The sequence below is a fragment of the Salvelinus sp. IW2-2015 genome, linkage group LG23 (assembly GCF_002910315.2).
Source record: "Salvelinus sp. IW2-2015 linkage group LG23, ASM291031v2, whole genome shotgun sequence".
Classification (NCBI taxonomy): Eukaryota; Metazoa; Chordata; class Actinopteri; order Salmoniformes; family Salmonidae; genus Salvelinus; species Salvelinus sp. IW2-2015.
This window is the reverse complement of record NC_036863.1, coordinates 1,598,514-1,612,212: the sequence shown is the minus strand read 5'-3', so window position 1 is coordinate 1,612,212 and position 13,699 is coordinate 1,598,514. Positions and strand designations below refer to the sequence as shown.

Here is a 13,699-nt window from a genome sequence, read left to right as displayed (position 1 = left end):
GTCGCCCCACCCCCCATAACAGTCGTAGTATAGTCGCACACCCCATGTAAAGCAGTCGTAGTAATAGCCGCCACCCCCCAGTAACAGCAGTCGTAGTAATAGTCGCCCACCCCCAGTAACAGCAGTCGTAGTAATAGTCGCCCACCCAGTAACAGCAGTCGTAGTAATAGTCGCTCACCCCCCAGTAACAGCAGTCGTAGTAATAGTCGCCCACCCCCCAGTAACAGCAGTCGTAGTAATAGTCGCCCACCCCCCCAGTAACAGCAGTCGTAGTAATAGTCGCACCCCCCCCAGTAACAGCAGTCTAGTAATAGTCGCCACCCCCAGTAACAGCAGTGGTCACTGTTTACTGCTCTGCTTTGAGGTGAAGTGGAGCTGAGCAAGCCCTGATCAAGTTAGTGTTTATGAATAATTGCCATATTTAGAATGCTTGACTAGTTACTTACACAATAAGAGGTGTGTTATTGGACCCATTTTAATATGCCTCTTTAGGTTGACTTCACTGTTGAGATGGTTGTTTCGTGAGGAAATGAAATAGTTGAATCCACATACCAAGTTGATTCTTTAGGACCAGAGCCCAGGATGTGACAGATGGGTACAGTTGTTTACTGTGCTTGTGTTTCACGCACAGCAGGAGACGGGCTGCCACAGCAACAGCACATCTAAACACACAGTGAACTTCTGAGTTCAGTTTAAACTGCTACTTAGGAAGCTGTTTATTTGGTTTAATGGGCACTTTATAGGGATATCACTTTTTATATAAAATTAATAAAAATATTAGGGTTAAGGATGATTTGTGGAATATAAGATTTATGTTCACAGAGGAACATTTTCAGTCTGAGAAGGCTGACTCCAGCATTTCCACATACTGATTAGTGAGATGGATGTCTCACTTTATTGACTGGATAGAGTTGAAAAGTCAAACATCACCGTAGAACGGCACTGTCAAACATCACGGTAGAACGGCACTGTCAAACATCACCGTAGAACGGCACTGTCAAACATCACCGTAGAACGGCACTGTCAAACATCACCGTAGAACGGCACTGTCAAACATACCGTAGAACGGCCACTGTCAAACATCACCGTGAGAGACGGCACTGTCAAACATCACCGTAGAACGGGCACTGTCAAACATCACCGTAGAACGGCACTGTCAAATCACCGTAGACGGCACGTCAAACATCACCGTAGAACGGCACTGTCAAACATCACCGTAGAACGCACTGTCAAACATCACCGGTAGAACGGCACTGTCAAACATCACCGTAGACGGCACTGTCAAACATCAGTAGGACGGCACTGTCAAACATCACCGTAGGACGGCACTGTCAAACATCACCGTAGGACGGCACTGTAAACATCACGTAGGACGGCACTGTCAAACATCACCGTAGGACGCACTGTCAAACATCACGTAGAACGGACTGTCAAAACATCACGAGTAGGACGGCACTGTCAAACATCACCGTAGGACGGCACTGTCAAACATCACCCGTAGGACGGCACTGTCAAACATCACCGTAGAGACGGCACTGTCAAACATCACCGTAGACGGCACTGTCAAACATCACCGTAGGACGGCACTGTCAAACATCACCGTAGGACGGCACTGTCAAACATCACCGTAGACGGCACTGTCAAACATCACGTAGGACGGCACTGTCAAACATCACCGTAGGACGGCCTGTCAAACATCACCGTAGGACGGCACTGTCAAACATCACCGTAGGACGGCACTGTCAAACATCACCGATAGACGGCACTGTCAAACATCACCGTAGAGACGGCACTGTACAAACATCACCGTAGGACGGCACTGTCAACATCACCGTAGGACGGCACTGTCAAACATCACCGTAGACGGCACTGTCAAACATCACCGTAGAACGGCCTGTCAACATCACCGTAGGACGGCCTGTCAAACATCACCAGTAGCACGGCACTGTCAAACATCACCGTAGAATTTGATTTGATTTGATAGAACGGCACTGTCAAACATTGTAGAATAGCACTGTCAAACATCACCGTAGAGACACTACTATTTTTTGTTGTTGTGTATTTCAGATGGAAAAAACTGTTAATGTTTTCTCTTGATTTCCCAGAGCTGAATAAGAACCCAGTGGAGGGATTCTCAGCAGGTTTGATAGACGATAACGACCTCTACAGATGGGAAGTCTTAATAATCGGCCCACCAGACACATGCTAGTAAGTCTGCCAGCCCAGTTCCACTYTGATTTTGCTGTGTTGATGAGACAGCTGGGGAGTATTTGKATGTGGGGATGTATTTTAGTGGTGCGCGGTTCAGCTATTGCTAATAACCCATCTGTCATCTCTGCTTCAATCTCGAWGCAAAGACGTTTAGGGACCAGGGAGAAAATGCAGTAGGCCTAACTCCCCATAACCATGGGGACTGCGGGTTATGAGTCAACCCGAGCACCACTAATGTATTTGTCATGTACAACAGTTGTCTGTCAAAATTTCTGGATCTTACCAACCCCTGCTATTTGACCATAACGACAGGCATTTCTCTCTGCCTTCCTGTTCACAGTGAAGGTGGTGTGTTCAAAGCACATCTCACRTTTCCCAAAGACTACCCTCTCAGGCCACCTAAAATGACATTTATCACAGATATATGGCACCCTAATGGTACGTATGGGTCAATTGTACTGGGTATGTTTTTTTTCTTTTTTTTTTCTTAGAAGTGTTAGTACCTTTTTGGGGGGGGTCTGTTTTACTGTTTGGGAAATGTCAGCTATCCCTCTGGAGGATCAGTTGTGTTTCTCAGTAAAGTAAAGATTTTTTTGGAATGCACCAAAATCCTTGTTTACACACACACATAAATAAATGGATGTGTTCCATTGAAACCTTTTCATGTAACAAGTCTAATTTCATGTCTCTTGTCCTGTTTGCAGTTGACAAGAACGGTGACGTATGTATATCTATTTTACACGAGCCTGGTGAGGATAAGTACGGCTATGAGAAGCCCGAGGAGCGTTGGCTACCCATCCACACAGTGGAAACCATCATGATTAGTGTTATCTCTATGTTGGCAGACCCGAACGGAGACTCGCCTGCCAATGTCGACGCTGCAGTGAGTCTCATTTTCACCTGAGGGGCCAAATCACTGGTTTAAGCTCACACGGATTAGTTCTTTATACATAGACAATCAGGGGATTGTTGTTTGGGACAAAAGGAGTAAATGGTGATTTCTATTCTGTCTCTTTAGTGTACAGAATTCTGAATGTTACAGGTTCTCAAACATCAAATTTGCCTTTTTGTGGAGAGCACAACTGTCATCTTTGAACTTAAATGTTTTTGCACCTTTGATTTCCCCTGCAGAARGAGTGGAGGGAAGACCGACATGGGGAATTCAAAAGRAAAGTGGCCCGTTGTGTAAGAAAGAGCCAAGAGACTGCCTTTGAGTGAATTTTATCAAGCTGCTTCTAGCTTCACTTTTTCAGGGTAAGAATAGTGGACTTTGGTCTTTTACAAGCCATGTCTTGTAATTTTGAAGAGGTCCCAATGCTATTATACTGCATCTCTGAGTCACTTATCCAACTGTTCACACTTTGTTCATACCTGTTGGATTTTCTGAAAGACACTATACTGGAAGTGTATTACAGTATATCAATATGTTCTAAGTTTCAAGTTCTTGTCTTCCACAGGTCTCCAATTTGAGAAACAACATGGCACTGTTTTCCTGCACTCTGCCAGGCTCGTCTTCATTGCATTTGGCAGAAACCGTCTGGCAACAATAGGCTGCAATAGAACTTAACAGCTGTTACCACATGCTGACCGAAAACCGCCACGCAAGTGCCAACTCAAAAACAACAAAACAGAAGATGAATAACACGTTTTTTGAAGTCTATGAACTTTTCAGGAAGAGATTGTAAAGACCTGTATATAGCACAGACCTACAACTGGATAATATATCAACTGTTCCTACCCATCCAGCAAGACACGTAGTGCTTCTGTAGGTAGAATTTGAGCCCTGTAAGTTATTGAAGTTTTTAGTCCTCTTCCCCATTCAACATCCACTCTAGTGTGTATTWGTATAGGTATGTTACAGGTTGCTTTGATGGACAGGAAGCCTTGAAGAAGGCAGAATGGTAAGAATGCGTTGCTGTTGTAGAATCCCACTGTTGGAGAACAGCGGCGTTTGGTTCTAGAATGACCGGAGTATCAGGCCAAAATGGCAGAGGGTGCACTAAAATAGACACATCATGTAGCATGCTTGTCATGATGGGTTCCTTCACCCTTAGCACTTCAGGAAAATTTGCTGTAAGTCACAGTTTAAAAAAAWATATAAGGTTATAGAGGCAAGTCTTTATTTGGGATTTTAACACCATTATGAACTCCCCCTACTGTGTACCCCGAATTGATCACATACCCCATTTGTCAAGTTCTGGTGTGTTTCTTTGGAGATGAACATGGCCATTACAAGTCATGCATTCACAAATTGAGCTCATAGTTAGGTTTTTAATTATACATTTTTCAAAAGTGCCTCCTATTAAATTGCTTGGCAATTGCACCCTGTATTGAACCAGAGTTAGTTTCAGAGAAGTCAGAGAAATTGTTAACTGCTTAAGTGTTATTTTATAACCCTTCACACCAGTACAATGTATAATCAAAAATATTGGTAACCATTTGGTGTAGCAATAACCTTCCCCAGGTGTGTGGTGTACGGTCTTATATTTGTTTTAATATTCTGRTGAGATTTAGGGTGGCGTGGGGAGCTATTTGTCCTAGATTCACCTTGATGAAGCAGATTAATTTACAACGCTTGATTTCCTTTGTGTGGTGTCCTAGGTAGGATTTGTTATGCATGCTTTAACATTAGGTTTCCATGCTGGTAGTGTCTGGGTTTTGATTTAAAATGTATGTTTGTGCCATGTTTTATTTTCCCTTCCTCTTCTCCCTGAACCTCGATTTCCCGTGGTGTATTATTTTATTCTGGCTCTGATGGACTATTGCAGTTTACTTGCCTAATGTACAAAGACAAAATACTGATGTATATTTTTCATGTTATGAAAATTGTCACCTTGTGTAGTGAGTTATTTTAAAATATGATTCCCCTCCAATAATTGTTGGGGTGTTTTCTTTTAATGAAAATGATATGTACAATGTTTTGTCATATTATCAGACATGTACTTCTTTGTTACACACATGATCTTACTGCCTAGCATGTTCTCATGTGTATCTGTATCATGTGGTGTCTGAATCCCTAGGTCAGGGTATCCCAAACTTGGTCCTCCCTCCCCCCCAGTTCTAAACAGCTGATTCAGGACAGAGTTTGGGAAACCCTGCCTGAGGTGAAACATAYACTACATGACTAAAAGTATGTGGACACCTGCTCGACAAACATCTCATTCAAAAATCATGGCCATTAATATGGAGTTGGTCCACCCCATTTGCTGCTATACCAGCCTCCAYTCTTCTGGGAAGGCTTTCCACTAGATGTGGAAAATTGCTGCGAGGACTTGCTTCCATTCAGCCACAAGAGCATTAGTGAAGTCGGGCACTGATGTTGGGCGATGATTAGGCCTGGCTCGCAGTCGGAAACTCCAATTCATCCCAAAGGTTTTCGATGGAGTTGAGGTCAGGGCTCTGTAGGCCAGTCAAGTTCTTCTACATCAATCTCGACAAACCAATTCTGCATGGACCTTGCTTTGTTGATGGGGGTGCATTGTTATGCTTAAATAGGAAAAAGACCTTCCCCAAACTGTTGCCAYAAAGTTGGAAGAACAGAATTGTTTAGAATGTTAAGATCTTCCTTCACTTGAACTAAGGGGCCTAGCCAAACCAWGAAAAACAGGTCCAAACCATTATTCGTCCTCCACCAAACTTTACCGTTTGCACTATGTATTCGGGCAGGTAGCGCTCTCCTGGCATCTGCCAAACCCAGATTTGTTTGTCGGACTGCCAGATGGCGAAGTGTGATTCATCACTCCAGAGAATGCGTTTCTACTGTTCCAGAGTCCAATGGTGGCAAGCCTTACACCACTCCAGCCGACGCTTGCCATTGCGCATGGTGATTTTGGACTTGTGTGTGGCTGCTCGGCCATGGAAACCCAATTCACGAAGCTCCATATTAACAGTTCTTGTGCTGACATTGCCTCCAATGTAGTGAGTTTTGCTACGGAGTACAGATGATTTTTACGAGCTTCAGCATTCGGCGATCCYGTTCTGTGAGCTTGTGTGGCCTACCACTTCGCAGCTGAGCCGTGGTTGCTCCTAGACGTTTCCACTTCACAATAACAGCACTTACAGTTGACCGGGGCAGCTCTAGCAGGGYAGACATTTGACGAACTGACTATGATGGTGCCACGTTGAAAGTCACAGCTCTTCAGTTAGGCCGTTCTACTGCCACTGTTTGTCTACGGAGATTGCATGGCGGTGTGCTCAATTTTATACATCTATCAGCAACAGGTGTGGCTGAAATAGCCGAATCCACTAATTTGAAGGGGTGTCTACATACTTTTGTATATATAGTGTATCATGTAGTTCTCACACAACACATTAAGCTAGATTTAGCAAGTATCCATGACTCATTGTTATCCATTAACAATTGAATACTGTCACTTGGCACAAAGGTGTGAATAGTGTGTGTGTGTGTGTTAGTAGTTTCTCATATTCAGAAGAAAGCCAAGTGGCACTTTTACACACCATGTGAGGTGTTGTGATTGCCACAGACTTATTCCCTTTCCCCACATGAACTGCTGGCCAGGCAGAGATCTCAGAAAAGCAGGTTTCAGGGATCTGTGCCAAGAACAGGCTCCAGTCTAGACAATGCAAGTACCACTTAACCTTATGCCCAGCAAATGTCTCACGCTTTTCAACCAATCACAAATTATTATGAAGATCATTCGTAATAACATGTAGGTATAGCTAAACACAAGTACCTAATGCATGCATTCCCATAAATCTGAACAAGTGGAATTGATCTGAAACAATATGCAAGGTAGATTTGTATTATTTCACAATGCATATCAGTCAAAGATGCCAGTTACTTTTTAAGGCAACTTTGGAAAGATGCTGGTACACCTGTCGAATAGAGAATTTACTGTCACCGCCCAATTTCGGCTTTGTGATCTCGCGATAGCAAACCAAAAGCCACGGAACCATCATGGCTGAAGGTATGTGACTGATTTGTTGAACATTTTTACGCCCTTTCTTTATTAGAATCGAATTAAATGCATTATTTGAATGGCTATACTGTATTTGATTTAATTGGGATTTGTAATGTTATAAAACATAGACGACTGTCTCCCCTTCGTCTTGTACAGTTAGTTGCTAATTTTCACTTGCAACTGACTAGCTAGTCGGGTTCTACTATATCTGTTCGGGTGGCATGTTGTTGGGTTGGGCGGAGAAGGCAACTAACGTTGGCTAGTTTAGCAGGCTAGCCACTTAATTCGCCGGGTGGTTGGACTCAATGAACGGGATTGGTAACTAAAGAAAGCAGAATTTGCTAACGCAGAATGCATAAGGAAGGTGATTATTACACGCGATCATTTAGCTAACGTTAGTATTTTTGTTGATTTAGTAACTTAGCAAATCGACCGAGTAYGGGTTCATTTTTATGATGAGCATTACGTTACAATGTACCGTTAGTTAGCTAGCCAGCTCGCTAGCTAACTTTGGCTACAGTACCATGCTAGATGGTTAAATTAAACATTGTAACCAAATGCAAAATTGCTGTTGTGTTATTGAGCACGTATTTTTATTGTAACTAGCGAAAATGTTTGGGTATTTGACGGGTGTGATATATCAATTTGACTTCAGTCAAGATGATTTGGTTACTCGGCAACAAATATGCTTGCTTTGACAGCACTGTCAGTGCCTCGATCATGTGTTGTTTAGATGTGACTACAGCCAGTTTAAACATKTTTTACATTCAGCTGTGTGTGGTTGCAACCTCATCGAAGAGTGAATGTAGAGTAGGCTTACAGTACTAGCTTGCTACTCGGTATAAATTATAATGATAWACCAGTTGGTGTGTGTGCTGCCTTTTAACTGTTGCATGCATTGATTTCGTTTAGTATTTCCCACATTTTTTCAAGGCAGTCAATCATTTCTCACTAGCTAGATTGCGTAAGCTTGTCACTCTTCCATTGTGGTCCCAAGTGCTKTGGACACTTAGAGAAAGCTATATTTTTATTGGTCCTATAAAGTTTATTTTAAAGATGTCTAAAAGTGCTGATTTGGAAGGTAAGAAGCTTATAACATGCACAACATTGGTAATCATATCCTCCCYTTTCAAAATGAATGGAACATTGTGAATGAAGTGTGACAATAAGTTGCACTGTGGTAATATATGTGACTCAGAAACAGTTTTTCGTTAAACAGCTCAGCCTATCTTGCTGTTGCAGCAGTGATCCTTTCCTGTGGCCGTTGGTCAGGTGGTACTGGCAGCCGTCCCTTCCCCATGACAATAGCCCAATGACTGTATATGAAGCTATAGCCAGTCAGCTAGTTAACCCTCTGACCCRTGGGAGGGCAAAGTTATGTGCTGCCTCAGCTTTCAGTCTTCACTCAAATGTAAGCAGAAATGGGAAGGAAATGGGAGCGGGAAGTTATGTGCAGTCCTGGGTTGAGTGGGCTCTAACACGTAATAAGCCTGAAAGAGAAACAYCCCCAGGAACCTGCCTTGAGAAATACTAGGCATCCTTGAAACAATACAACCCTGATTTGGGTTACTATAGCAAGAGAAAATTAGACKGGTTGTTTTTACTGTTTGGTTGTACAATGTCTATTTTTTGTTAATTTCATAATCTGAACAAACAACACAAAGCATTGTGAGACAGAATGTGCTTAATGCAACTCTAATCCAGCATAAGGCCTAGCTCTTTACTAGCTTCCTTGTTCTCTTCACCTCCTCCATTTGCCTCTCTACCTCTCCCCTCACTCCGTCTCTTCCCTCTCTCTGTGACAGAGGAGGTGGCCAAGCTGCAGAAGCACCTAGCCCTGCTGAGGCAGGAGTATGTGAAGATGCAGCAGAAGCTGGCTGACACAGAGAGGCGMTGTGCCGTGCTGGCTGCTCAAACCTCTGGCCAGGGCTCCACCAACACCTTCGGAACCGGGGCAGGAGACACCTTCATCAGCCGTCTGCTGGACATCGTGGCCCAGCTCTACCAGCAGAACCAGTACAGGTGAGGGGAACAGGAGGGGAGAGGTGTGATATAATGTATGCAGCAACATGTGCTGTTGCCGTGGTTACAGTCAGAAAGAGGGCCTGCTGGTTTCCCCCCCCCTCCTTTTTCTTGATGTGGAAAAGCCAAGAAATTGAAAAATTGCACTTGATGTGATATTCATTGTTTTATTAATTGATGTCATATTCATTGTTCAATGACACCCCAATGATCAATTAWTTCCAGTGGTTATACCAAGGTCTAAGATTCTATGATTCACAGCTTTCTACAGAAATCCTGGGGAAATATATGCAATACCTAGTTACTGTAGTTATGGACATGGGCTATATTCTTTCTCACTTATGTTGTGACTGTTGCCGTGTTTGTAGTGATCTGAAGGTGAGGGTTGGAGAGATGACACTCAACGCTCACAAGTTTGTACTGGCTGCTCGCAGTGATGCCTGGAGCCTGGCCAACCTGGCCTCCACCTCAGAACTGGACCTGTCTGGTGAGTTGAGCACCCTCCCTGCTGTCACACTACCGGTCACAATGGCCCAGAATGTACCCCCCCAAAAAAGATGAGTCCACTGTTTTCACCGTTTTTGGAAAATGCACTACAAACTGTCTTCCAACAACTGCATTAAAAGCAGTTTATTGATAGTGTAGCTATAGTTAAGTAAAGTTATATTTCATTCCACTCTGGGTCGTTAACACTGTCTTCGACCATGCTGGGTRTTCCAGATGCCAAACCGGAGGTTGCCATGGCAATGTTGCGCTGGGCCTATACAGACAACCTGGAGCTCAGCGAGGACGATGCCTTCCTCATCGACCTGATGAAGCTGGCCAACCGCTTCCAACTGCAGCTGCTTCGAGAGAGGTAGGCAGGGGCTGCCTGACACACACGTACTGTCCGTGTTTGAGAGAATCAATCTCTGCTCAGTCGCTGATGACCTTGCCTCGTAGATGACTACTCGTTACGGTTTGTAGATTAGTTGGTGACTGCACTGTTACCGACTGTCATCTAAAACTCAGTCCCTCTATGCTCTTTGTGTTTTCCTATCCTCTAGGCTATGAATGCAGTGTACAATATCTCCCATTGACATCAATGTCCTCAAATATTGCTTTTGTTCTCTTGGAAAAGGTGTGAGAAAGGGGTGATGTCATCGGTGAACGTGAGAAACTGTATCCGGTTCTACCAGACGGCTGAGGAGCTGGATTGCCAAACTCGGATCATGGAATAACTGTGGAGAGATATGAGCAATGGGTGAGGTTCTGCCAGCTGTGTCAAACTGTACTGTCCGCTGTTCATCTACGGACTGCACTGTCCGCTGTTCGAACCTGAGTGTGTGTTAATCTGAACTGTCCGCGTCTTCAACTGACTGTCCAGACTGTGTCAACTGACTGTCATGTGTTCACCTGACTGTTCAACTGTTATTAGCTAGCTAGTAATAAATGTACTGAGTAAGAGCAAACGTAGCCTAGCTAATAAGCCTGATAATACAGTGATGGTGTAGACTAATCAGCATGTTGTTTGTGCAACAGTATCTTCCAAATCAAAGAAGAAATATGTTAGCTATATGAATGAAGTAGATAAGAGAACATGCAATGTAGCCAAAGTTATAGAGTCCCCTCGGAATCACTTATAGACTTTTAGTTCACCCTGTCACATTAACTCGTCCCTGGCATTTTAATTCGTTGTCATCTCAAACAACACTGTATTCAAAGTGACACACTATTATATTCTAACTATGTAATTAGAATAGTCATTCTATTTCCATGATTCCAAACAGTTTTGTGCTCTAATTCACAAGTCAAATAAACATTGCAACATTTGGTTAAAAAGAAGTCCTAGATTATTTGCCCATATCGTGCAGCCCTACGTGACAGTGTGGAAATATACTCAATTGAGCAGTGGGTTAAAGTACTTAAGTAAAAATATATTATTTTTTTTAATATCTGTACTTTACAATTTTTTTTGACAACTTATACTTTTACTTTACTGCATTCCTAAAACAAATACAGTTACTTTTTACTCCATACATTTTCCCTGACACTAAAAGTATTCGTACATTTTGAATGCTTAGCAGGACAGCGAAATTTTCCAATTCACACACTTGTCAAGAGAACATCCCTGGTCATTTACTGCCTCTGATCTGGAGGACTCAACTAAACACACACGTTTGTTTGTAAATTAGATGTCTGAGTGTTGGGTTGAGTGTGCCCCTGGCTATCTGGTATCAATGATGTCTGAAGTGTTGGAGTGTTCCCTGGCTATCCGTAATGATGTTGAGTGTTTGGAGTGTCCCTGCTCATCCGTAATGATGTCTGCAGTGTTGGAGTGTGCCCTGGCTATCCGTAATGATTCTGAGTGTTGGTCTGATATTAAGAGTAGTGTTGTCCCCTGTGATCCGTAATATGTCTGAGGTTTGCGAGTGTGCCCCTGGCGTATCTGTAAATGATGCTCTGAGTGTTGCGATGTGTTAACCCCTGACTATCATTAATGATGTCTGAGTGTTGGATGTGGTGCCCGTGGCTATCCGTAAAAAAAAAAAGATGAAGGAGTGCCGTGTCTGGTTTGCTTAAGTAGTAAGGAATTTAGATATAATTTAACTTTTGATACTTAAGTTACAGTTTTAATCAATTAAATTTACTTTTGCAATACTTAATCAATATTCAAAACGAAATATGTTTTGGCTTTCTACTCAAGGTAGTATTTTACCTGGGTGACTTACTTGAGTAATTCTGTTAACGTAATCTGTAACTTTTACTCAAGTAATGACAATTGGTTACTTTACCTCCACCACCGCAATTGGAGTTGGTAGGAAATAGCAGAAATGATTAAAGTGTTGAAAAATTTGTTTGGTTGAGGTGGGAATTGAACAGCTATCAAACGAATCAGAAATCGGAGAAAACCATTGAAACACTGTAGCAATGTGAATGTGATGTTTCCACCCTAGGCGATCACTTCGATCTACTACTCTATAAGATCAACCCATGGATCACTCACACACTCACTCAAAAGAGCACACTGGGATCAACACTCCGACACTACTACATAAAGGCACCGCTCGGGCATCACTCACTACATCATCAAAGCACACCTGGGATCACTCAACTACTCATATAAAGCACCCTGGGAATCACATCACGTACTCATTAAACACAACCTGGGATCACTTTAAGTCTGACAGCTACTCATAATAAGCATCCTAGAGATCACTCACCTAACTCATAAGCATCCTCAGGATCACTCACTTACTCATAAAAGCACCCTGGAATTCACTCAAACACAGTAACTCATAAAGCACCCTCGACGGATCACGGACAATCTCATAAAGCAAATGTAGAGCTTTTATTATTCAAAAATACTAAATAAAATCGCACTGTTCAAAATACCCGTCACCCATTTTTTTGTATTTTGACAATGAAAAAAAAATACTGTGATATAATATTTTGGCTATATCGCCCAGCCCTACTTTCACCTGGTCTATGTCATGGAAAGAGCAGGTGTTCATAATGTTTAGTGCACTGTGTATATATCTTTATAAAAAATGTACATCATATTTTGGGCCACTGCTGCTAAATGAATATAGGATAAACACTACACTGACTATCCCAACTGTAGACAGGATTATACTGTCACCTTAACTGTCCTTTACCTTGTCTAAAGATAAATATATTTTAAAACGCCTTCAATGGAATAGATTATTGAATGCAATCAATCAGTTGTACCCAACAGCTGAATCTCGAGAAGGTATCAGTACGTTCCCCATGGAAACAAGTMATCTGTTCTGTATCCATTTGTCTAGTCTCTGGGGGTAATATACYGTGTCTTTTAGTCCTGAGCCCAGACTGGAGTTATCTCTCTTTTCTCTCRCCCTGCGTGTCAAGAAAACCCATCGTTTTATAACCTCGTAAATCCCTTCGCTCGTCTTCCGGAGCCCTGTGATTCTCAAGGTTATGTTTATGACTAGTACTCAGGAAATGACTGGTCATCTTCAGCCACCTGACTGACTGACCGACCGACTGCTTTTAGTGCTGCTGCTCAATCTGTTGTGTCATTCTACCTTTATTACTCTGGCATAGACTTTGATTAGAGGTTTGGAGTGAGGAGGAGATGGATCTCATTACATCGAGAGAGATCTAGGGCACACTAGCCATACAGGCGGGCGCTCTGCTCGTTGTTCCTGGGAAGCGTGCACAGGGGCAACACCATTTGGAAGGAGGGCTTTGGTTGTGGTGTTGGGGTAAGGGTGCACAGGGCACAAGGCATGGAGATGGAGGGGCTTGGTGTTGGGTGTGGATAGGTGCACAGGGCACACAGCATGGAAGGAGGGCTTTGGTGTGCACAGCAAGAAAGGAATGAACGGAGCCAGACAAAAACACTTATAAAACATAAAAATATATTTATAAGAACCCTAGATTTTTGCGATATCAGGCATTTAAGAACAGTTGCATCTAATACATACATTTCCAGATTAATTTGATAATAGTCACCTGCAGTTCACTAGTTTGTCTGTCTTTCAATGAAAACCTCCAAGGTGTGTAATTGTATTCTCTATTGG

General features: G+C 42.8%; 1 protein-coding gene across 1 annotated transcript in view; it reads left to right on the top strand.

The window, feature by feature from the left end:
- Positions 1 to 3,438: 3,438 nt before the first annotated feature.
- Positions 3,439 to 13,699, top strand: part of LOC111950208 (rabankyrin-5) — a 46,949-nt gene continuing 36,688 nt past the window's right edge. Inside the window, 7 exon segments of the mRNA XM_070434300.1 lie at positions 3,439 to 3,465; positions 3,669 to 7,139; positions 8,939 to 9,155; positions 9,524 to 9,642; positions 9,876 to 10,011; positions 10,276 to 10,369; positions 10,371 to 10,403. Of these exon segments, the coding sequence (XP_070290401.1) occupies positions 7,130 to 7,139; positions 8,939 to 9,155; positions 9,524 to 9,642; positions 9,876 to 10,011; positions 10,276 to 10,369; positions 10,371 to 10,403 (609 nt within the window). The 5' untranslated portion in view covers positions 3,439 to 3,465; positions 3,669 to 7,129.